Raw genomic sequence first — 25270 nt, forward strand, 5'->3', positions numbered from 1 at the left:
TGCTGGCTAGGGATAAATGAGATGAGATAGCATTATTTGCGTGCATGAATGATTGGAAATAAGAATATTCTTTTGATTCCTTTCCAAACTTGTATGTAGCTGTTCCTTGAGTACACCTCTCTATTGTATAATACACGTAAGAGAAATCACATTGTACAAAGAGAGAAAAACACATAACCTTTTATTTTTAAACCTCTGGTGAAAACTTTTCACATGACATCCCTTTTTTAAAAAATGTAAACCAACCTAGCTATGGGTCAGGTACATTATACAGATTGCATCCAGTACTTTAAAGATGCCTAAATATTTTGTTGGAGTATTTACATACTTTATCCATTAGGTAGTAAAGTTTCACTGCAACTGATAATTCTTCTAGCACATACTTTATTCCGTGGCAAGATACTGGGGATGACTGTGTATATAAAAGCTCATGTCCAGATAGACAGGTAGGGTCAATTTCTTTTCCTGAGAAAACGTTTGTTCTTGAAACTTGTACTTTATAAATCAGAAACACAGGAGAATGTTTTCTGTTACAGTAAAAAAAAAAACCTTGCAACAAAAGGATGCTTAGTTAACTTTTTTCTTTTAAATTATTTACGTACCATTAAGTTAAAATGTTTACATTCATTCCATTCATTCATATAAAAAACTGTTGTTAAATCTTATGCTGATGATTTAACACTGATTGCTGCAAGACAAATTGCACTTTTTTAATATAAAAAAACAAAATTATTGTATATATGGAAGGGGGAGGGGGAAAAATCTGAATGCTACCCTGTTTACAAATTCTGACTGACTACAAACAGTTCAGCCACAACATAGACGCTCTGCCTCCTCCATCACAGTATATGTTAAAAACAACAACGAAAATATTTTAAACAAAAGTTCTCAATAGCCAGTTCTAATGGGAGAAGGTTTTTTTTTTTTTACAAAAATGTGTTTCTTTCCTTCGTTAGGCTGTATTGGAAGTCTGCTTCAGAAAAGCTACTCAGATATGGGGGCATGTCGTGAGTGGAAGGCACTAGCTGAAACACTGACATGCAAGAGGAGATTGCATCGAACTCTCAAGTTCAATATATGCTCACTTGTTGCTTAGCTCTTCTGTGTTGCTCTATAATGCAAGCTTTGCCTATTTTGTCTTACAATAATATCAACACCAATCCGATCTTGGATGTTGGTAGAGTGGGAATGGGGGAAAAAATACACAACCCACAAATACACAAGGTGGCACTGGTGGTTGTGGTGAAGATGTAGCAACAGTGCAGATGGGCACTCCTCGTTGAGCTAAGAGAAGTGGTTTGGACTCCCTTGGTTGTCTTGCATAGCTGAGGACCTGGGCAATGAGACCATGAGAAGAAAAAAAAACCACCCCCCTTCCCGCGCGCACACACGTTAGAATCAAGGCACAAAAATGACTGGCAAGGAATGGCCTTGTCATCATAGTCACGGCTTCTTGGGACAAAACAAAACAAAACAAAACAAAAAAACAAAAACCACAAGTGTCGCTGGCTGGCTGATGCCCAGTGCATGGATCCAGCACCACTGACTCATCACCACTTCATGCTAGAGCCAAGGCACACCAGGAGGAATCCTGTCTCACAGAGGCCGTGACTTCTGCAGTGGAGGTCAAGCTGACGCCTGAATACAGCCCTTCCTGGCCGGAATATTTGAGTGTGCTAGTCTCGGGACTGCTGGCATTCTCTCCCCGGCCGGACATCACGGAAGAAACTGCCTGCAGAAGAAGGAAAGCAAGGAGGGATCAAAAGCTGTAAAAAGCAGCACATATTTATCAAGGAAAAGCAAATCTGCCTGCCCAGGCTGGGTGACTGCTGACACAATCACAGGAATTACTACCCGTCCACCCATTAGGCTGAGAAGTGATGAGAACATCATTCAGTTTGAAGGAGTGGCGTGAAACATGCATGAAGTGAATCAGTTCAGTGTCTTTGGGTTAGATCTGCACACGTAAGGCCCCAAAGCCCATCCACCCCCCCATTGCTGCTTCCTAATTCATTAGGTTTTACACAAAAGCAAAATGTTTCCAGACTGCACACTCTGGACCTGTGTGCAAAGTAAGCAGTTTTCAAAGGTGAAATAAGTAGTGTCCTGGGTTTTATCTCAAAATTATCAAGAGGGTTGGAGAGCCGCTTCTGTTTGGTGCATCATTATGGGGAAAGGAACAAAATTGGTTTAATATCTTATGTTTCAAGTGGGAAGATCGTTTTTCAATCAGATTGAAGTACCCAGGAACTCCAATTTCCCTTCTGGTGATATTCCTGCAGATGTGCAAGGTCCAGGGAGTTCAGGAGCCATACGCTGAATTTAGAAATGCATCTTTCAAAACATTTTATTTATTTATTTATTTATGGAAATGGTGTCCCTAATCTCCCAGCCCTGCACCCACAAGAAAGGAGGAGTCCTCTTCCCTTTCCTCTCTGCGAACTGGTACTCAGGTATATGCACAGCACGTGACTCACATTTCGAGAACAACAACAAATGCTTGTAGATAAGTTCAGTGCTTTTTTTTTCTTTGAAAAATGTTTGGGGGTACTCTCATTTTCCTACTCATATTGAAATACTGACCCTCAATGAGTCCAAACGTAAGATTCACAAAATGTTTAGGGGTATGCGTACCCCTGCCCCCCCCCCCAGGAAAAAAGCACTGGATACATTACATTCACACATCACCTTTCAGTCAGAAATGGCTCACGAAGCTGTTCCTCTACAGGCCAGGCCAGATAAATCAGTTTATTATAGGCCAATGAAAACTTTCAGTTGCTAATAACACCAGTTCTCTGAGAACGGACTCACTCCCTCTGTGTAGGGAACTCTTGATTCCATGCCTCATTTTTTGCTGCTCCTGAAACAGCATCTAGCCATTGGTTTATTCAGAATTATTTATCAATAACCAGGTGTTAACAAAATAACACCAGTACAATAAAATAGCAGTAAGCCCTGGTTTGAACATCACACTAAACCCAAACTATAGCTTAGCAGGACTGCATAAGTATTCCTGGTATTTTTTATTGACATGATGTGGTGAACTAAACCAAAGTATTGTCTGAAATGGGGCTCGTGGTTATGCCCCCTCCTCACTAACTATGGGCTGGAACCAAGGTTTCTTCGGCTAAGCAATAGTTTAGCTTAGCATGATGTGCGAACCAGGCAAAAAAGATAATTCAGAATGGTCAGTAAAGCTGGCATTAAGGATATATGTGTGAATATTTGTGAATATATGTGTGGAGTATTTCTAAAGGCAGGTAATTTCACAGTTGGGGGGGGGGCACCACAGACAAGGTCTTCAAGCCGCCATTAGATATAACTCTACTAGGAGCAGTGTGACTAGCTGGGGCCGATGAGGACAATCTCAGTTAATGGGATGTTCTATAAAGGCTATCTCTTAGATAGCCTGGTCCTAAGCCATATGGGGTCTTATCAGTAGACAACAAATCCTTAAACTTGGCTTGGTAGTGAATAGGCAGGCAGTGCAATTCCTTCAGCACTGGTGTACCTTATGTACACAGTCAAGCACAGTACTCTGCAAGAGAAGGTGCCCTGTAGATACCATTTCATCAGGAAGTCTGTTCCCTATGATGTAGGAATCAGACTTCTAATGTGGCGGCACCTAATCTTCAGAATCCCCCTCCTTCTCCCGTCCCATTATAGGTCAGACAGACACAATCTTTCCTGTCTTTACGGCACCTATTGAATAGGTTTACTCTCAAAAAGCCTGTTTAAGTGGTGAATTTTATACCAGTTGTTATCTGTAAGGGCCTTAAATTGTATTTATTTCTGTCCTATTGTTAATGTGAATGTAGTTAATTAACTAAACAGACAAGCAAACAAAATGTTCAGTCAGATGCTCCAATGAGCATAACAACAGCAACAACAACAACTTGTTGTTATTCACAAAAGAATCCCTAAAAAGCTGCAGCCATCCCAATCTTTTTGATTTTCTTTTCACAATAATGTATTCTAGCAAGGTGTTCCAAAATTGTCTTATAACCATACTGCATGAGCCTCGAGCCTCCTTCCTTCTGCTTTTTTTAAAAGCACAATTCAACATCAAACCCTATTTTAGGCCCAAGGAAAACATGTGAGTGGTTTTATCACTGGCACAGTGCACACAGCTCAGAGTGTGGTTGTGCGTGACAGAAAATGGGGCTGGCTGGGCTACATGACAACTGGCAGTGGGTATTCAAAACACAGTATCAGTGTGAATTCCAGAAGCTGGCCTTGGGACAAGAGATAAGAAATGGGAGTGGGGAAGGACAGGCAGGCTGCTCTAATGAATTATGCACCTGGTGTGGCCTTCCCCAGCCTGGCGCTCTGTAGACTACATCTCCCATGGCTGCTGCAAGTAAGTTGTAGTTCAAAACATCTAGAGGGCACCAGGTTAGGGAGCAGGGATTGACAATGACGGTGGTTCAAAACAAAGTTTAAGTACAGCAAGAAGGGAGTTTGGAAAGGATCTGTTGTGTTAACCTTTTGGTATTCGCTTCTGTGTTGTGCCCCTATTTCTTCTCAAAGACACATCAAAGAAGCGTTTCAGTTAAACGTGTTGTAAACTTTGTATGAGAAATCAGGTAAGCGAAAACAGAACTCCACAGCACCATCTGGTGTCACAGTGTTAGAATGCATAAACAACGCATATAAAGCGTTTTTTCTTTGCCATTGTAGTTGAGTCCCTTAACACGGGTTTGTTTTCTTGAAAACAAATGGGGAACAAGCAGAGGCACAGTCCCATATTATTCTATATACATGATAATACATGGGTTTATCAATATTCATATTTTAAATGCATTACTAGGTTCAGATGTGTTCTATTTTTTGTGGTATGAATATAAATGGGAGAAGAGAGCTGGAGGCACGTGAGATACGCTATCTAATATGGAAATTATAGTGACTTTATTTTTTTAAGATTCATTTCCCCTTTTCCCTCTTCCAATATGCACTGTTTTTTTACTCTTCTTTATACCCCCCCTCTACCTTTTTTTTTGAGGGGGGAATGACCTTTATTCAAGTTTTTACAGATGTGATGTGTCAGTCTACACAAATTATATGCTTAATATGTTTGCCTGGTATGGATTTCTTTTATAGATATCTATATTATAAGGATATTGTAGTTCCTAGCATTGTACTATCAATGCTTGGAATGTTTTCTACTAACGTAGTTACCAATATATTGCCTTTTCATTTATGAGTAATATGGATTTTAGTAGTTGTATTTTATGCCTGGGCATTAGAAGATTTTGAGATGGAGAACAGTAATGTGTCCTATACTTATAGATGACAGATATATTATACTTACAGTACTTTAATAGATTTATTATGACTTTAAAATTTGTTACATGGTGTGTTAAGAGCTTAGGTTCTTCTAGCAAAGGAAACAGGTGCTCAATAAACTTTATTTTTAAAAAAACTTAAAAGCTGATGTGGCATTATTACAGGAGACACATCTTTTTGTGGAAGATAAATATAGAATGTGTGGGAAAAATGGTAGGGAAAGTACCGTATTTTTTCATCTATAAGAAGCCCCCAAATTTTGGACATTATTTTTTTTGGGGGGGGATTAGTCTTATAGTAAATGGAAAAATACAGTACATGCTAGTGATCATTCTAAGCATTCTATACTGAACCTCATAGAAAATATCCACTGGGGTTTGAAGAAGGTGGTTGCAACATGCAAACCCAAGAATCTCTACATTGCTTGGAATTATTTGGCACCGTTGTCTAGAAAAGACGAATGAATCATTTCTGCACAAGCAAAGGAATGTGTTTTCTCTAATTGATTAATTCCCTTTTTGTGAACTGAAAAAGTCTTCTAAAAAGTCTTCATATTCTTTTGTGCCAATTTGGAATTTTCTATGCTGCCAGAGATAAGAAGTATGGAAAGTTGCAGAAATGAAATATTACTGCAATCACTTAACTAGCAAGTGTATTTGGAGGATCGTGAGTGAAGTACTAGTATTGTGGCTTCGTGGTGGGTTATCATCTGCAGCATTTTTAACGTGACACCCTTCTTATCTATCCCTACTTCCATCCTGTGAAGGATATTGGGATGAGAGACAGGAGCACTAGTTGAGTGTCTCCCGTCCCCACCGCCTCAGTGTGCATGGCTCAGGTGTGCGGAGTGAAGTGCAGCCTTGCTTCCTGCCAACACCAGTGCACGAACCCAGCTCTCACCTTCTGACCTCCACAAATTCAGTAAAGATTCAAAGGAAGAGCCAGTGGTACTCACATAGACTTTTCCCTACAATGAGCAGCCCTGGTCGCCCAAGGCTCCTTCAGCAAGTCCCCCATTCAGAACTTAGTTGAACGTATGGAAGTCAAAGGAACAGATCTGGCCAGGTGCACAGACATAAGAGGTGGAGCAAGCCCAGGATGTGTAACTAACTCCATCCTCCATGTGTGGCCAACATCTACAATCACAAAACAGCCTTACCATGAGGCAATATGAATCAGTCACTATAGAAAGCCATTTATGGGTGTGACCTGTGAGCCCTGGGAAAGCAATAATTCAAGCATGCACACATTTCTATGGAAAGGGTCCCTTCCATTTCTATAGTCCAATCAGGGGCACGATAGGTAGGACTGCATCATCTCATCTTCACATGATTTGCATTAGCAAATACTGGGGGGTTAGGTCAATGCTACTGGTTAATGATTGCTGTGGAAAATCCTAGTGCTACATACAGTAGGGTTTCTTGAAGCAGATGTGTAAAAAGTGCAAAAGCAATAGTCATATGTACATGAGCCTTTAAAAAATGTGTACATGTATCTGGAAAATCTAGACAAAACAGATTTTCCAGACAGGTGCATCTGGATGTTTAAAGTTGTGCCCACACATCTCTTGCCATCCCACTTCTGTGTGTTTTCTGCAGAAATCAAAGCAGGTAGCAATGGCTTTAGTCCCGGAAACAAACAAACAAAACAAACAATCGTACAGCTGTGTTTCTTACTGCTCTGACAAACATTTCTCATCATGCTGTTCGTCCTGGTCACTATTCTTATCTTCATCTACCACTACCAACACACACACACACACACACCATTGTGCACTTAAAGCCATTCACCAGCATCAAGGATAATTCCTTCTTTCCATTATTTTCCATGACCTTGACAGCTCCACCACCACCACCACCACCACCACCACCACCACCACAATCCCCAGCACATAGCTGTCAAGCTCTCCCTTTTTTTAAAGGGAAATTCCCTTATGCTGAATAGGCTTCCTCGCGAGAAAAGGGAAAACTTGACAGCTATGCCCCAGCAAGTGTTTCACAACTCCACAAATGTGTTTCAGTGTGGTTGTATTTTGTGTAGTTTGGCAATGTTAAGTCTCTCTAGGGGGCCTGAACTGCTGGTGGATGCATTTGTTATGTTGTTGGTGTATTGCAAACCACAAGCTTGCCCTGAATGTTGAAAAATAGCATGCTTTGCACTTTTGACGGCATGCTCCGCATACATTTAAAACACATTTAACGCCCATGGCTTCCCCAAAAGAATCCCAGGAGCTGTAGTTTACCCTCCCACCCCACAGAACCGCAATTGCCAATAGCTAACAAAGTACAGTTCTTAGGATTCCTGGGGAAAGTCAATTGTATGGTGTGCACGCAGCCCTGGAATTAAAGAGCTGGAAGGGACTTAAAAGGTCATCAAATCCAAACCTCTGTTGATGCTGGGAATGCCCAAACAAAGCAACCTGCTTGATGCACTACCTATGTTTGGTTGGTGTTTGGTGTGATAAATATGAAGGACATAATCTAGTCCTCAGGAACATGCGGTGACCACATACTCAAATGTTGTGAATATCCATGTCTCCCTAGTACGGTATATGTTTGGAAATATGCACCTCTCCTCTGTACATCACATGTTTTCTCCAGCAAATACCAGTTGGACACTAGTATTCCCGTGCTGAATAAAGGACCAAAAGCCTCTAACCAAGTCAGGTATGGGGATCAGATGGGCTTGCCTCCTAGTAAATGTGCTTAGGAGTAAACTCATTGGAACTCGGTGCAACATAAGTCCAAGTTAGCACACATTGGCTTGTCACATTGGCTTTTCAGAAGCATAACTAGAAGGCCAACCAGTTCAAGGCCAAGCTAGCAGCACTGTAGAAGTGCAGTAAATGTCCATCCATCCATAATAACAGTTGCAGGAGGACATGTTTTCTCTTTCACAATGTAACTGCATATTTGAGCAGTGAAGCAAATAAAAGGAATTGGGTCAGAGAACAAGAGACACTGAAACCAAGGATCATAAGACAAATAGCTATGGAGCTTATTTAACTAAAAGGAAGCCAGAATGAAGCTATTTCCAAGTAACGGACATGGCTGGAATACATATACAGTACAGCTGAATGTGCAATGGATATAAATCTAATGCACACTGCCCAACAGCTCCTCTCAGAGTCGCGCTTCTGTTATGGGGATAGAGCCCAAATTCCAGCACAGAAACAGCAATACTTTGTACTTAGGAAATGTGCCCTTTTTTCCTAGATCAAGGGTGATGAACCCCCAGGCCGGATATGGCCCACAGCTGGATTTCATCTGGCTCCTTGGGTTCTCCTCCTGCCCATGAGCAGGAAAAAGCTGAGAGGGGAAAGAGTTTTGATGTTCTGCAGAATGGTCAATTGCAACTGTGTTTTCTGAAGGAAAATCAAAGCCAATGGAGAAATGTCCCAACAGAGAGGTAGACTTATTTGCAAATTTGCCCAAAATGTTGGGCATTTTTGCAGTTGGATGCGTGTAGTTTTGGGGGGTGCAATTGCATTTTGAAGTTTGAGGCTCTGAATCGCTGTAAAGCAGGGCTTGGAGTTCAGCTGTGCATTCAACTGAGTCTTGACATTATTTGCATTCTTCTGCTGGGATTACAGAGTTCTTTTTGCCTTTTGCACAGCCAGTACAGATAAAGGAGGTTGGAGAGCTTTATAAACAAACTTTGTTGGGTTTTTTTTTAAGTCTATGGAGAAAATGGAAGGGTAAAGCGAGTGGCACTGCTAAAAAAATATTTCTCATTTTCCATAGGAAACGGCTGTTTGTGCCTCAGCTCCCTTTTGGGTCTGGTCCAGTGATAGGTACTACACAGCCTCCTATTGGAAATTGCTTAAATCATCAGCTAGCTAAACTGTTCTTCAGAGAGCCTATATTTTTACCGTTCACTATGGCTTATCATGACAGGCAAACTGGAGCAATGTTTCAAAGAGCCATACATATTGAGATGTCAGCAATATGCAACTGTATCAAAACGTAAAATTGAGTTGGTACGTGGTCTACTCAGAAGTAACCCCCACTGATTTGAGCAGGACTTACTTCCAAGTAGCTTGCATAGAATTACACCCTAATTACTCAGTGAAAAAGGAAGATGTTCAACCAAGCACCCAATTTTAATTTAAATGCTTGATAGCCCTGACATACACTTGTATAAAGTGAGTTGAGCGTTAACGGCTCTCCATCATTATCTCACAAAGGTGGATTATATTCACTTAATTAACCTTATCAACAAGGTATTTGCAGTACTCAATGCTGAAATAAAATGTACATTGGAAGTAAAAGTACCTATCTTCCGCTCATTTACCTCCCTATCAAATACATCACCATCAGAAAAGGCAGCATTTCCTAGACTGGACCCATGAGTGGGGAGATGGACTACAAGTAGAGCTTCAGTACTGTGATTTCTGCCAATACTGTATCTGTGTATCTGACCCAACTCCCTGCTAGGACTGCTGATCATGAAGGATTTCAGAATATACAGCTTTTATGAAGCGGAAACTTGTTTTAGCCCATGGATCACCCCAGCCTGGATCAGGGCCAACGCCTATTGTACAATATATTGTACAATATAAGATAGGATACAGCACAGTATAAATAAGAGATAAACCTTGTAACTTAATAAAGATGTTTGTGAAGTACTTTAGTTTTACATTGTGTTTGCGTTGATAGGTAATTTCCTCAGATATTCCCCATCCAGTATCAGCTCCCTAACTGAAAAGTTTATTTAGATTACTGTTCTACTAGATAAGATAAAAATGGAGATAACGTGCGCCACAGAAATCTACTCGCTTGCAAGCATGGATACTATTTTGTCACTTACCCCTGAGGCTGTGGTTTGTGTGCTAGGGGAAGCATTTTTTCGGCAGTCATCTGAGTTCGTAGAAGACGTGGAAGTTGGAGTCATAGGAACGGCATTATTGCTATTATTACCTGCAACGGTAGCACCCAGGTTAGAACTCTGCGTTCTCCAAATGGCCAAATCTCTGTCCCTCCACAAACTCTTTGATTATATTTACCCGAGCATGACTTTGTCTTAGCCAAGTTCTTTGGTTTTCGTTTCCTGGTTTGAATTCCCTCTTTCTTCATAGCAAGGGGTCGGGGCACCTAAAAATGCAATACCCCCAAAATTTAAAAAAATCTGAAATTTGTTTTCTCTTTGGATACATTAGAGACATGCTACTATAAGCAACATTACAGTGAAAATAATGGCATTAGGACATGTTTAATTCATTATGTAACCACTATTCATGTAAAATTTCACTATTTTCCTTTCTCCAGTTCGACACCCCATATGTACACAGAGGAGCAGCCATAGGATATGGTTATGATTATTATTCTTTAATCTGGCTGGCAAACAGTGACACTTGATTCTGCAATGGACATTGTGTTCTGTGCAGATATAGAGCTGCATTGTACATATGTGTGTGGGATCTTTTAGGCCTATAAACCTTATCCATATTCAGCATCCTCAAGAAGATGGTAGAATGGTAGTCTCCTTTTGGGCGGCTGTGTTGGGAACAGGGCTAGACACAGTCCAACCTTTTCTCATCCATCTACTCAAGAGTTGGGCCTTTCCCATCAAACTTGCAGCCTTTCTTATCAAAAGCCTTTCCCCCCAAACTTGAGGTCATTTCTCCCAATTGTCTGCACTCTTAAGAACTTCTATGTGGCTAGAATGTTTTACATGTGGAGTAAACCAGTGGTTCTCAATTTGCTAAGTACTGCGGAGCCCCTGTTTTTCAAAAGCTGAACCAATGGACCCCCTACTTTTAAAAACTTTGATATCTTTATCGTAGTTTTTGGTATGTGAATGGTGCCACAGACACCCTGAGTGGGTTATGCAGACCCACTAGGGCAGGCAGACCACCCATTGGGAACCACTGGAGCGAATTATTCCTTCAAAGTCAAGACTGTTCCCTTTCTCTGAAATAGATTTTGCACTTTTACAAGTGCCACGTAATGTCTGTTCCACATTTGCAAAGAAGTTGATATTTTAATGCGGCAGAACCTGTGCTTTGGAATTCCTGACTCGACAATAGGCAGGCATCCTCGCTATCTTGCTTTAGATGCCTAATAAAAACTTTTTTTTGTTTTGGCAAACCTATCCCAACACATAATTTCATTGGCTATATTTGTTTTAAATGTGTAACTGATGTTAACTTTGTTCTACCGTAATGATTGTTTTATGTACTGTATATTCGTTTTTTCTAATTGTTCTGTGGATTTTTGGTTGTGCTTCATCTACAATTATATCTGTACACTACTGAAACCACTCTTCGATTAAGCAGTTCATAAATTTACCAACTACTAAACCAATAAATAATACCGAAGACCTGTTAGTAGCAGCAATCAGTGACTTCTGTTTTCTGTTTAAATTATTCTTTACTGGAACATTAAATGATGGGCTGTGACAAGACGTGGTGACATGGGATTTCTCTATTGACATCCCCTATCATTTAATAGCTAAGTACAATTGCATACATGCAAAATAAAAATAAATAAATTGGGAGGGATAAGAGAAGCTCTCCCCACCCCAAACCCCTTTCACCTGCCTAGCAGAGTTGGACTTAGGTCTCCTGTGAAACGAAATGCATGTTCCATCTCAGGAATGGTGTGCTGGATGGAGTGGCCTTTAAGCATGCATCAAGCAAGGACTGAAATAGCTCCTGATAATATGAAGTAGCTGCTCACCCCATGAAGTTTCATGTACAGGCCACAGGCATTGCATACGGGCTCTCCTTCTGCATTCCTGCGCCAGAGGGTGGTGGTCGTAGTGTGACAGTTGGCACAAGACAAACCCACTCTTCTCGAAGAAGGCTAAGAGGCAAGCACAAGGGAACGCCAGATCAATACAAAGACATGTGGAGAGAGCTCTTCTGCACATAAGCAGTAGCAGGATTGTGTATAGACCACAAAACTGGCTTCAAAAGAAATAGAGAGAGAGAAACAGACAGACAGACAGACCGACCATTAAGTGGTAGAAAAGTAAAGAGTCTCAAAGGTTTAATGGGCCAACACATTTCAAAAATATATTCTCCATGATCACTCAAATACACAATGCTATGTTTTCTACCATGCTAATTCATTTGGAAGGAAGTTCCACTTTATTCGACTGATAGTCAGAAAGAAAAACATTTCTCAGTACAAATATAAAAATATAAAACTGAAGGCATCAGAAGGATACATAAATGAAGTAGGACCGCGCTACTGAACCTCCTACAGGTAACCCACATGAAGGCATTCGATTATACGTTTCCGACACTTGGGCGCCAGGAAGAGGAATTTAGCCACTGAGAAGGTTATATTCCCAGTGGCCTTGTTTAGCAAATATGCTGCCTGCCGTTCTCTTAGTCGGGAACTAAACTAAGATAAATATGGGGTTATAATATATTGCCTTAAATCGTTATAAAAGGGACAACTTAGTAAAACGTGTTCTGTGGATTCTACCTCAACCAAGGCACAATGGGAATTCATTTGGTTACACAGTATGGTTGAAGGAAAAGTTGTGCCCCTGAATAAGATTTTTTAACATGTTAGGCCAGAGGTTTTCAACCTTTTTAATCCACAGCTCCCTTGACCAATTACATTCTTCCTGCGGCACCCCTATGGGGGTCAGGAGCCCAGTTATGTCACCCCTTGCCTGCAGAGCTGGCAGCCTCTCACCCTTTTTCAAACACCCTCCGTTGTGGACTATTCCCTCAGCCTCCTCTCCTCTCCCCTCTCCTTGGGAAGCACCCCCTGGCCAGCCCCAGAGGCACCATTCGCCTGGGGAGCTTGTAGCAAGCGCTACTGCAACAAACAGCTGTACAAGCCTTGGGGAAGCAGAGACGCAAGAGGGCATCAGAAGAGGGAGGGAGGAAAGAGGGGCAAAGACCAGTGTTGCCCACAGCACCACTGACCATCACTCAAGGCACCCCAAGGTGCTATGGCACACTGGTTGAAAAGCACTGTGTTATTTTTCTGTGCCCTTTTCAAACTCCCATCTCTCCCCTCAGCTCTCCAGTAAATTGGCTAGCCACTTATTTTTATGTCTCTGTTCCCACCAAGAAGCAAAACTAAAACATCTTGCTCCCCCTCCTCCTGAACCATTATAGTTTCAGTTTCTGCCACTTCTTCCTGCTCTTCCCCCCCCCCCAAAAAAAGTGTTTTGGGAGCATCTGAATATATTAATCACCTTCCAGTAATTCATGCAAAGAGCTATGTGGAAAAATTAACATTCCAAAATCCTTTGCAGAAGTGGGCTTTAATTGTTGTTTTTTGGAAGGGGGTGTCAGTAAACTCATGTATAGCAGAACAGCCTATATTATAAACAAGTCATTTATGGCACTCTTCAGTGGAGTTTGGAGCCAAGATGAGGCAACTCTACATCAGAAATAATCGTACAACAAAGAGCTTTACAACCACAGACCATAGATCATAAGTAAAGCTGCTCCCATAAACATGTGAAATGAAGGTGAAGGGGTTATAAAATTTCCTGTAACAAGTGATCTCTTTTCCATTAATCATGGGCAAGAATTTCAGCTACATCATAAATCTGCTGTTTTGCACAAGTACTCAAACATTACAAAAACACAGACTGACTGACTATAGATTTACAAACTAACACATTTTGGGGGGGGGATCCATTACAGAAATATGTATTTTTCTCATCCAAGATTGTAAAATGATGACACCCTGGGAAAAATGAATTTGTTCACGTTCCACCCACCCTTCTTTCTGCAAAATTTGCCATTGTTTGCTAGGAAATTTTTTAACCATTGGCTCTACTGAGACAAGCGACACATAAAAAAAACACCATTGTCAAAATCTGTTTAGAATATTACTGTTTCTTTATCTTTTGTCACTTTTATAACAGAAATGCATTCTTAAGCAACTTTTAACAGATAGAAGGGACAGTAAGGGGGGAGAATCACAGAATTGTATGATTATTACATAAAATGATTTTATTACTAATTGTGTTATTCTAAGGATAATATTAGATTCTCAGCACTCATTCTGGAAAAATGTATATTTCTAGTTTTTATGGTTCCAGGATTTCCATTTGTTCCAATGGCTCAGGAGCAAATTGACCAATGTTTCTCAACAATGATCATCAAATAGTTTTGTCAATGTGTTCATTATCTGTCAATGTTTTGAGGTGGCAGTTCTAGGGTACAACATTAAAGTTCATATAAATTAGATAATATTGGAAGCTATTAAAATAAATGTACAAATTATTTCCATTAAATGGGCTACAGTATAGTCATGTCTTCTTAAAAATATATGACCATATATAAAAGAAAAGATGTATGAAATAACTCGTTTCCTTTTCACTTATTTGGAATAAATAGAGGTATTTTTTATTCTTGTAATGTGGTTATTGGGGAGACACAGGAAGACTTTCTTCCTCCTAATTAGATTATGCCCTACTTGATGAAATTAGGTAGCTAACTAGCTACAAAACTCCTCCTGTTTTTAACTTTGAAAAGCCCTTTGTCCATGATGGCACCATTGAATAGATGGTAATCAGGTGAGGAAAGTGTGACTTTTAAAAGCTCATTGTCTACCTTGCCCAGTTTGTTTGTTTGCATTTGAAAAGATTGTGTCATCTTAAGGCAGCCTAAATGAGATTAGCATTGATTAAATTTATGGTAATCAGGATTACAACATAAACAAAATGCAGTTCAAAATCTGTAATAGTTGGCTGAGATGACATAGCCTAAATAAGAAGAGTATTGATTAAGTAAAATGCAATAGTAAAAAAATCAAAAATCTCTAATAGCACATTATTTTATATGGGAGGAAAATGAATATATTCCAGTTGCAAGGGAGGAAAATTTGAAAAGTCTTTCTGTTAATTATTAGTTAGCTATAATTTCTTGCCTTCCAAATGTATTTTTCTGGGCTATTTACATAACATTCATGTAAAATAACATGAAAATACAAAAACTAGCTGGAATAATAATAGATAGTGTAGTGTAAAACAGTCATTGGCTAAATGAGGTTTCAAATTATGGGTTTTTTTTAATGTTCTTTACCTGATCGTAGATGCCAGGTAAACTTCCATGGGGAAAGACAGGTAAGAGAATACCAATACCCCAAAGATCCCTCTCTGGTTACCTAGTGGTAGGATGAGTTGAGATGGAGTGGAGTGGAAGTTGGTGAAGCAATGGCAATGTCTACAATCCAGGGTAACTGAATAACCCTTAAAAGCCATCTGAGAAAGATGGAAATCCTCAGAGGCTGGATATTTCCCCTTTGATAGGATCCCTAATTCATGCTAGTTACGCCATGCAACGGGTGTGCATTTCTTATTTAATAGTCAAAGGCTGCATTTCAACTTTGTGATGATCTTCTGTTGATGCTTACTGGGTTTTACTTCCAGGTCATTAGGCATCAGACTAAAGGGTTTGTGAACCCAAATCACCTAAATCCCAGCCAAATGCCAACATCCTAACTGCTACACTACCCTCTTATGAGTTCACTGTTCTCAGATTCTAATTAAGTGAAACAAAATTTTAAAATTCCTTCCAATAACACCTTAGAGACCAACTAAGTTTGTCATTGGTGTGAGCTTTTGTGTGCATGCACACTTCTTCAGAAGTCACCAGACCCTTATATATAGTGAGAGGGTGGAAAGGTGTATTACTCAGAATGCTGGTTGGCTGATAGGTGTGGTAAACCTGTTGACGACTGTTAACGCCTGCAATTGGACTTACAGGAAAAAGCAAGGGTTGAGATGGCTAAAAAATAGCTTTATCATGAGATAAGAATCAAATGTCTCTATTCAGACCAGGTCTCTCTAATTAACTGGTTATTGTGCTAACACACAATATTGTGCTAACACACCCTGATTTTTTGGACTACACCATTGCTACCGGTAGTTCCCTCCCCACATCTCATCTTACTCTGTTGGAGGCATCTAGGGGGAAAGTCTGACTGTGACATGGGATTTTTCACAACCTCTTTAAATATCAGCTTGGCTATAAGCAGAGCCAGGGCATGCATTTTGCTGTTTGAGACAACAAGATGACGGTCCCTCAGCTCCATACAGAATCTTACTTCAACATGAAGCAAGGATAGTGTACATGAGAGCAGCTGGCTTGCTTGGGGAGGACAGGAGAGGCTGTGCTGTGTACATACACTTCCCTCCCTCACGGTGCCCATATGTAGAGCTGGCTCTAAATGAGCCATGTCTGGTCCTTAAACACTTTGGAACTCCCTTCCTACTGACATCAGGCAGGCGCCCTCCTTAAACTCTTTACAGTGCCTGCTTAAAACATTTTTGTTTAGGCAAGTCTATCAGGAAATGTAGAAATTGAAATTAAAACACATATCTTTTGGGCTTATTGTTGATTTTCACTATCTTTTGAATGTATTTAAATATGTGCCGTGAACAGTATTTTACTGATCACAGCAACATTTTGTTTTGTAACATTTTGTTTTATTACAATCAAGCAGTATAAAAATTTTCACTCAATTTATTGGCTTTGATTAACCAGGGAGAGAGAGAGAGAGAGGGTGGTAGTGGTAAGGAGTGTGTGTATAAATTAGACATTGAGAGCCCCAAAGAGGAAAGACAGCAGAGTTAGAACCTTCAGCCTTTCAATAAAAATCCTGGCAGGGTGTGTGCTTGGAAATGACCCCCCACCAGCCTTCAGACTTGGCTCTGGCCATAAGTGACACATGCATATGTCCTTTTGACACCAAGAAACAACCCCCAGCAGCGGAAACTAGCCCTGAACTACCTAGGAGAGGGGAAGGTGAAAGGTGGAAAGTGGCCTCTTAGCCCAAAGCCTCCCCCAAAATGGTCACATCAAAAGACTGAGTGAGGCTTTAGTGTACTGGTCCCTCTGCCCAGAGGTCAATTCTGGGCCAAGTCTCACCCGAAATTTAGTGGGATGGAGTAGCAGGATAAACTCTCAGGTAGAAGGCAGTTAAAGGCGTCTTCCCATTAATTTGCCTTCCCCCCACACACACTTCCACAGAGGAAAGTGACAAATGAATGAATGATTGAAAGCAACTTAGAATCCTAGGCTCCCTTACTTCCCAACACCCCAACTCATGAACCTTAACAGCCATTCTCATGGAGTGAAAATCTTATTCCTAAATTGCTTTTATTGTGCTTTAATCCCTCAATGAAGAATGGCAGCATTTGGGATATATTTGTTTCCTGGGTCAAACTTTAATGATGACAAAGTAGAAACTTGTCAGGAATGTTTGGGGAACATATTTTATGAATTGCTTAATTCTGGAGAATTAGTGGTTTCTACTCCTAGTGCGCACTGACATACTTTGAATTCCTGAAAATCCAGCCCTAAAAATCTCAAGGCTTATTAGACAGCAGTGAGGATCACAATTTTGTTTCTGAAACACAGTACATCCTCATAGTCCTTATGATCTGGTAAAAAATGCTTAAGGTAACCGGGGGATTTCTTTTACCAGAACCAAACAGATAACAACTGTCTATATACCAAAACTACAATTAGGCCATTCCCCATCCTGAAGAAGAAGAAGAAGAAGAAGAAGAAGAAGAAGAAGAAGAAGAAGAAGAAGAAGAAGAGGAAGAAGAAGAAGAGGAAGAAGAAGAAGAATCCTGAAAAATGAAGATTGGATTCAAGCAGCTTCATTAATTTCCTAGCATTGGCAATATTTAATTGCATCCCAGACTTAATCCCACTACATGGTTAGTGAGGATTCCTTCATTATTATTTTTTGCTAAACAACTGACCATATTGAGAAAAACACGTCTAAAGTCCACATAGGCTTTTGGAACTTGCCCCATGCATTTAAGATTTGTAGTACGTCTTACTGCATATATCTTCCCCAGAAATAAAGCTTACTGAGTTAAAATTCAAAAGAATGTATGTGTGATTGCACCCCCTGTGAGTGCCATGTTTCAATCATTTCATTTCATTGCTAAATCCAAGTTCAAGTTGGCTACTTCTATAAAACAGCCTAATTTAGGTAGTTTTTAAATGAATGACAGAACTGGACGAAAATCCAAAACCTCAAACCTTTGATTTTTTAAAAGACGTTTGTTTGCAGTGCAAAAGTTTAAAGTACAACTTCTTTCAGAATGTTTTTAACTGTGTAACTGCTTTGAGATTTTTGGGGTTTTTTAATTGCCATCTGTTTGTCACTGTGAACCTTCCACATAGCAAGTAGCTCTTAAAATGAAGCAAGAAGTTGTGGTTCTTCTGATACCATGGATCCGCACAGGGCTATTGATTTCAGGCATCTTGTTTTGCAATAGAAAAATATTGAACTGCAATGTTTAAGCAGGAGGGGGAGAGGATCAATGAATTCATGGATCTGGGTGGAGACAAGAAAAAGACCCTTCAATCTTTCACTCACCCCACTACTCACCACTCTCTTGTTGTGTGACTTGATGAGAGGCCTGCTAAGTCCATTCATTTTGGTGTAGAGCCCGCAAGCATTGCAGAGATAGTTGCCAGTTCCATCCCTTCTCCACAGGGGGGTCTGGTAGGAGCCACAGTTGACACATTCCCGGCCCTCAGAGAGATCCTCCAGAAGCTCTGTAGCGGAGAGGGGCAAAGAGGCTGAGTTAGCTTGGCAGTCATGCAGAGTCTCAGCTGACTGCTTTGGAGTTATCTTGCCCCTCTCCAATCTCAAAAAAGAAATCAGCTGGATTGCTCTTCCTCCCCAAAGACATAAAGTGGCTAGTCCCATCACATGCAGTGGCCAAGGATTGCACCCCATGGATTAACATCACAGTCAAAACAGCTGTGAAAAAAGCCACACTAAATTTCCAAGTGCATCCTGCAGCCCCCCCAATCAACCCATATTTTCCCCGAATGATTCAAAGTGCACATTAGATGCACTTAGAAGCTGCAGTCGTCCTATCCAAGTTTACGGGGGAGTTTGTACCAATGAGCAAAGCAGGATTTACTTAAAAGTAAACACACATATGCTGTCTGGTTGCAAGCTCTTTGAGCTAAGAGAATAAAATCAACTTCTGAGTAAAGTGGTTAGGATCAGATTCTGCTCAGAAGCCTAAAACCAGTGGAGCTTCCCCTCCCCCCCAAATGAAGTTCAGCAAATTAAATGTCTTTAATTATATTTATAACAGCTTTTCTCCAAGGTGCAACGTGTAGATAGCTATTCCCCCTGCTAATTTTACAATCACAACAACCCTGTGAAGTAGGTTCGGGTAAGAGGTAGTGAATGGTTCAAGATCAACCAAATAAAGCTTCATGGGAGGGGATTTGAACCCAGATCTCTCTCTCTCTCCCAATCTAAGTCTGACACTAAAACCCCAAGGCAGCACACTTTCCCAAAGTAGTTCCCAGAGTCATTTGTAAGAGCAAAAACAGAGACTTCTTGCGGCATCTTAAAAACTAGCAATTTTATAGTGGCACAAATTTAAATGGATGTGAATCTTCTTCATATCCATGTACAGTACTATGCAGGTATATTTACACACACACACACACACACACACACACACACACCATTTTTTTCCATTATAGAACCCAAAGTGGTGTACACACAGTTCCCATGCAGCCACACAAACCCCCACCCGGACCTTCTTAGCTGGGATGTATGCAGAATAAGCTCAGTGACCCTTTAAAAACTTAGCACCAAGCGTCAAAGAAACAATTGGGTTTTTCTGGTTTTAGCTGTTCTCATTTTTATATGTGAGCCATCTTGAGTATCCTGTCAGGGAAAGGGGGGCAGGGGTGATAAATAAGAAGCAGAAACAATCAAAATGGTGGTGATTTTAAAGGGAGGCTCCAGGTTGAAACTGAATTGCAACTCCCCAAAGAGTCCAAATGTGATCATTTGGGGCTTGAATGATCAGACCCAAAGGAGCAGAGCTGAACTTAAGGTGTGAATCAAGTTTACCTATGGGGCCTCCCTTTGACATTCCTTTACAGCCACCTTAATATCAGTGGCAAGAGAGTCCTGGTAGACCAAAATGTTCTCTTCCTAGTTTATATACAGTATTGCCATTGCTGGTGTCAAATTTGTATCTTCCTATTCCTACACACACAGAGTTTCCATGGACTGCTCTGGTTCGTCAGAAGCGGCTTAGTCATGCTGGCCACATGACCCGGAAGCCCTACACTGTGCCTCTGCCAATAACCCCAGAGTTGGTCACAACTGGACCCAATGGTCAGGGTTACCTTTACCTTTTATTTCTTCACACAAAGACTGGCCTGTTTGCCTTAATTGAAAGGGGGGCAGATGGTGGTGTATATCACTTTGCAAGATGAGATGATCAATGAACCCAGAGTAGGCATGTTGCCCGAGTAGGCATGGGGAGAGAGTGGACCTCTATCTGGCCTTGCTGTTGGGTCTGGTTCCAGTGCCTGGAACTACTGAGAGGCTGTTTTAGGTTGGGGACATAGAGGTCTGTCTGCAAGAGAACAGTCCTGCCAGCCGAGATGAAACCGGCTCCCTTTTCTTCCCATTCCCAATAACCATCTACTTGGACACTAAATTTGCAGAGTATTCTCCCATCTTGACCTTGCATGTCCTTGGTCCTGTTCAATAATGAAAGTAGTAAATCGATCCTGCCGCCCTACTTCTCCTGCTTGCATTCAGAAACAATAAGCCTGCCTTTACTTCACAGCAAATTTTTAAAACATGATCCTTTCAACTGGGGCTTAAAAAAAATAAAATTCCAATTTAGAGAGGATTGCAGTGATGAGTGTTACCACAGCAGCCTGAGGGAAGGTCACGTATCTCTTTCGCAATGCTACAAGCCCCTTCCTCCTCCTCCTCTCCCCACACCCACCCAAGTCAGGCGCTCTGGTCAAGAAATGGGAGGCAAATTCAGCATTTGCTGAATCTGGGTGTTCCCTGGAAAACTTGAGCCAGCAGCCTTGGAGGCAGGAGAACTGCAGGCAGGAAGGCGGTCGTGCCCTCCCCCCTCCCTCCCCCCAGTCCTTTGCGGTTATTCCCCAGCTACTATCTCGTCTTCCGACGGATCGGCTCAGGCAGCGGGCTGAGGAAAGAGATCACTCAAAGCAAGCTTTTAAAAATCCAGCAGAATTAGTTTTTGCCTTGCTTTCTGGCTTCAGCAACCTTTTGCGCTGTTCTCACAGCAAACGCTGCGCAAAATGCTAAGTAAGCCTTGGCAATTTCAGATAGGCTTCCTTCCGAGTAAGGATGGAGACCCAAGTGGGAAAACAACAGGACTCGCCCAGGAACACGGTGCGTTTGCGGTGCAATGCTTAGGAGTGGTGCCTTTACTCAAAAGTGTAAATCTGCACTTGCTCCACGGGGCTAACTCTAGAATAAGTGCGTTTAGGATTGCCGCTTTAAGCACCTTTTATTTTAATTTGTCCCTGTCTTCTCCTCTCTGAAGGGATTTAAATCGGAGTCACTTCACAATTCGCGCGCGCTCATTGGTTTTTACTTCTTATCTTAGACCCTTGCTGGGATCGCGACCTGGAACGTTAATAACTCAGTTTCTGCGATCGCTCCGGATTTCCTTGAAATCCAAGCCAAAGAATGGCGTGGTTTACAACGGAGGACAACATCTTCCGTGTTCCCGACCCTAACTCGAGGGCTGGGAATTCCCTGTCGCGATTTTAAAAGCCTCAATTTCCCCAGCGCATTTCTTTGTAGATATATAGATACAAGGGTGTCCGCCCCGCCCCCCCATTTCCAGGGATCCGCATGCAGCCCGATCTTGTGCAAGCTTACTCAGAAGTCAGTCCCTCAGAGTTCAGTGGTTCTTAATGCCGCGTAAGTGACCCCCAGAATACATGCACCTAATGGGGAGTTCGCCCCCTTGAATGCGCTGGAATTTATTGTCAACATTGGGTACAGTACATATTTGGAGTAATTTACACGGGAGTGCAGCTTCCCCCTCAAGGAGAGCGTGCCTTTATTGATTAATAGAAACCTTTATAGACCGCCTCGTGAAATATCAAGGCGGTGTCCAACATAAATGTGCAAGTGCAATAAAACATGGCATGCATTTTTTAAAATATATATAAATGCGGGTTATTGATTCTAATAAAATGCCATTGAAATCGGTGATTTAATTATGCTTTGGAACAAGCTGCTCCAGGCTCCCTTGAAATCCCCACTATTTGCCTTTGGCGCTGAGTTGCAAGGGGCTTCAGCCCCCCAAGCAGTTTCTTTGGAAAGAGGAAGGAAACTCCGTTTAAATCAATGGGCGGGGGGACGATTAAGTCGCTGCGAAAGCCTAACGTCGTCGTCTCCCCCCCCCCAAAAAATCCATGTACTTCGCTGGAGAACGGGACGTGCCTCGACTTCGAGAGGATCTTGAAGGTTTCTGGCAAATCCCAGGGGGCGTTCTCCTCCCCCACCAACCCCCCCCCCCCTAAAACCTGCGGAACCGAAATAAAAGGGGGCTGTGGAAAAGCGCAGGCGCCAGGCGGCAGACTGAGAAGCTTCTGCAAAAGATCGGAGGTTTTGCCTCTGTGCAAAGGTCGGCAGGCTTCAGACTACTTTTCTGACCAGAGGACAGAGCTAGGACAGAACTGGACTTAAGCTGCTAGTTGAGAGGTTTTTATGGGATCGAAGTGGATGCGAATTGCGAGCGGGAGTTGGAACGATCAACTCTGTACCGAAAAAATAAAAATAAAATAAAAAATAAAATGCTAAAACCAATCTGCCAGCCGGAGCTCATAATCACAGAAGTCCGTGCAATTAAAAAAACAAAACAAAACTTCTTAGCTTACAATCAAATATCCGTTTTCCTGGGAATTAGCCCCATTGAATTAAATGGGACTTCCTTGTGAATAGATATGCTTAGGAGTACACTGTCCATTTTAAGATCCACCAGATTTTTTTGGGGGGGGGGTAATTTCAAGTAAATTGATGGCACCTTTGGGGAAAAGCAGGCAAGCCGTCCTCTTTGAGTGTCCCTAGGCACCCGCCAAGTATGCCTGCTGCTGATCACAGTCTGATTTTATCACAAAAGTTCAATTACCGCAAGATAAGTCCGTATCTAGAGAATATATGATCCTTCTCCCTCCCACCCCCAAGAAACAATAATATCCAAGCTTTTCAATCTTTCTGGGAATCCATGGTTAATTCTCAAAACGGTTTCCAGAAAGCAGAACCCGAACCCCACATATAAAATCTCCCTGCTACCGAGAGGAACTGGAGAAATGCTGTTCCTGCTTCTTCCTACTTTGAAATTACTGTTGAAAGTCACCGGATCGTTGCCTTAGGAGAAACCTCTGGAAAATGGGCACGACTGAAGTAACTTTCCCCCCATTGTTTCAAGCCTGCGCAAATAGCGCCGGCTTGAAACTGTTTCAACGGCCTCTCCTGTCCTTTACCTGCTTTGCAGCCCTAGGTTTCTGCTCTTGCGCACGCAAGAAAGTGAAAGGGACCTCGTAAATGTCAAAGGAGCCATTGCTATTCGTGTTTAACGACAAGAATGGGGGAGTCGAAATCCTGGTGGGGCGAGAGACACCAGCCCACCCACCCCCGCTTTCCCAAAGATCTTGTCTTTTGGAAAGGATAAGAAATGGAGCAGGTAAAATCGCAGCAGGCCAGGACTCATTCCTGGTGCAACGTCAGCCTGTAGTTTTTGAACACCTCCTGGAAAAAAATCTGTTCATCTCTGCACTACAAGCCTCACGTGCCACGGCTTCAAGGACACTGGAGTCAAACAGTGAGATCACTCCCCATGAAAAAAAATAACACACGCGCGCTGTGTCTTATCCTGAAGAAAACGAGTTTATACGAGACAATAAGACGTCCATCTCCTCCTCTTCTTTAATAAAAAAAGGTTTTATAAATAAAAATTTATTTAAAAATTATTTTAATTTTTTTATAAATGCTTCAGAAGTTTATCTGGTTGTCCTCACAACAAATTTCTCAGGTAGACCACTCACTTTACATGGACATGGGAGATTTTAGGACATTTCAGTAGTCTGCTGCAGTTAAGTCTGGTTCCAAGTTCCACCCATAATATTCAACCCCATAGGTTAAGTTTATCCATCAAAATTGATTTTTTAAATAGTGAGAAACTGCTGTCAAGAATAAATGTATACTAAATAGTTTATTTGGAAATAAACCTAATGGGATTTAGTGGAGTCTGCTTCCATGTATCTTGCATAGCAGCACAAAAATAATTTAGCCATTTATAAAAATTTAAATTAATGCACTCTTTATTTTATTCCCATTAAAAAACCAAATTAATTTTGTGCTTATTTGTTTTCTTAAAATGTACGTTAGAATTCTGGATTTCATAAACTAGCAATGATTTTGTATAATGATTAAAATCCAGATCAAAAATTTACTCTGTGGACAGATTTCGGGTAACAATTTATGCATCCCTCGTGGTTGCACTTAATTTAATATTAATTATTTGAGCTAATAAGTTGTGAGATCCTCATTCTTTCAATGCCCCCAAGCTGGAATCTATATTAATATGCATTGTTTGCAGCTGTCATTGCAAGGTGCAGTACTGTTTACTGCGTTCACTTGCTTGATAGATTGCTTAAAAATCAAGGCTGGTATGCCCCATCTAAGCAGTCTAACATAGTATTTAGCATGCAAGCAGGCATGCTTATGGACACAACTTAGATTCCAAAAAGAGCTGTGCTTATTTAGCACTAACAGTCAATAAATTATATTAAACTATTTCAATCCATTTTTCAGAGCAGTGTGTTTGTAGACATAGCTGAAGTTTTTAAAATATTTATCTAAAATTAATTTTCTTGCAAGAACAATTAACAGAATGCCAACTTGCATGCGGAATATATAAAGTTTAACACAACAACACTATCCCCCACCCACCCACCAACAAAATTCTGGTCCTGCACAATTTAGTAACAGAGGAAGCTGCCTGGCACTGAGATGGCCCATTTACTCCATCTTAGTCACTCAAGTGTTTGTTACATTTACTGGAAGCTGTTCTAAGACTGGGAGCTGGGGAGACAGGAGTCTTCCAGCTCATATAGAACTTTTTACCCTATTAAGAACTTCAACAGAAATTTAGGAAGCAAATTTTTTTAAAAAAAAAATAGAGGAAATTTAATGTAAAACATATAGGA

At 41.2% G+C, this 25270-nt stretch overlaps 1 protein-coding gene across 3 annotated transcripts in view; it reads right to left on the minus strand.

Moving 5' to 3' along the window:
* Positions 1–844: 844 nt before the first annotated feature.
* Positions 845–25270, minus strand: part of GATA6 (GATA binding protein 6) — a 34183-nt gene continuing 9757 nt past the window's right edge. For all 3 annotated transcript variants that reach the window (XM_035125182.2, XM_035125181.2, XM_035125180.2), the window contains exons 3-7: positions 18624–18793; positions 11967–12092; positions 10292–10379; positions 10096–10205; positions 845–1732 (exon numbers count right to left, since the gene is read on the minus strand). In XM_035125182.2, the coding sequence (XP_034981073.1) occupies positions 1559–1732; positions 10096–10205; positions 10292–10379; positions 11967–12092; positions 18624–18793 (668 nt within the window). In that variant the 3' untranslated portion in view covers positions 845–1558. The remainder of the gene's footprint in view (positions 1733–10095; positions 10206–10291; positions 10380–11966; positions 12093–18623; positions 18794–25270) is intronic.

The sequence above is a fragment of the Zootoca vivipara genome, chromosome 8 (assembly GCF_963506605.1).
Source record: "Zootoca vivipara chromosome 8, rZooViv1.1, whole genome shotgun sequence".
Taxonomy (NCBI): domain Eukaryota; kingdom Metazoa; phylum Chordata; class Lepidosauria; order Squamata; family Lacertidae; genus Zootoca; species Zootoca vivipara.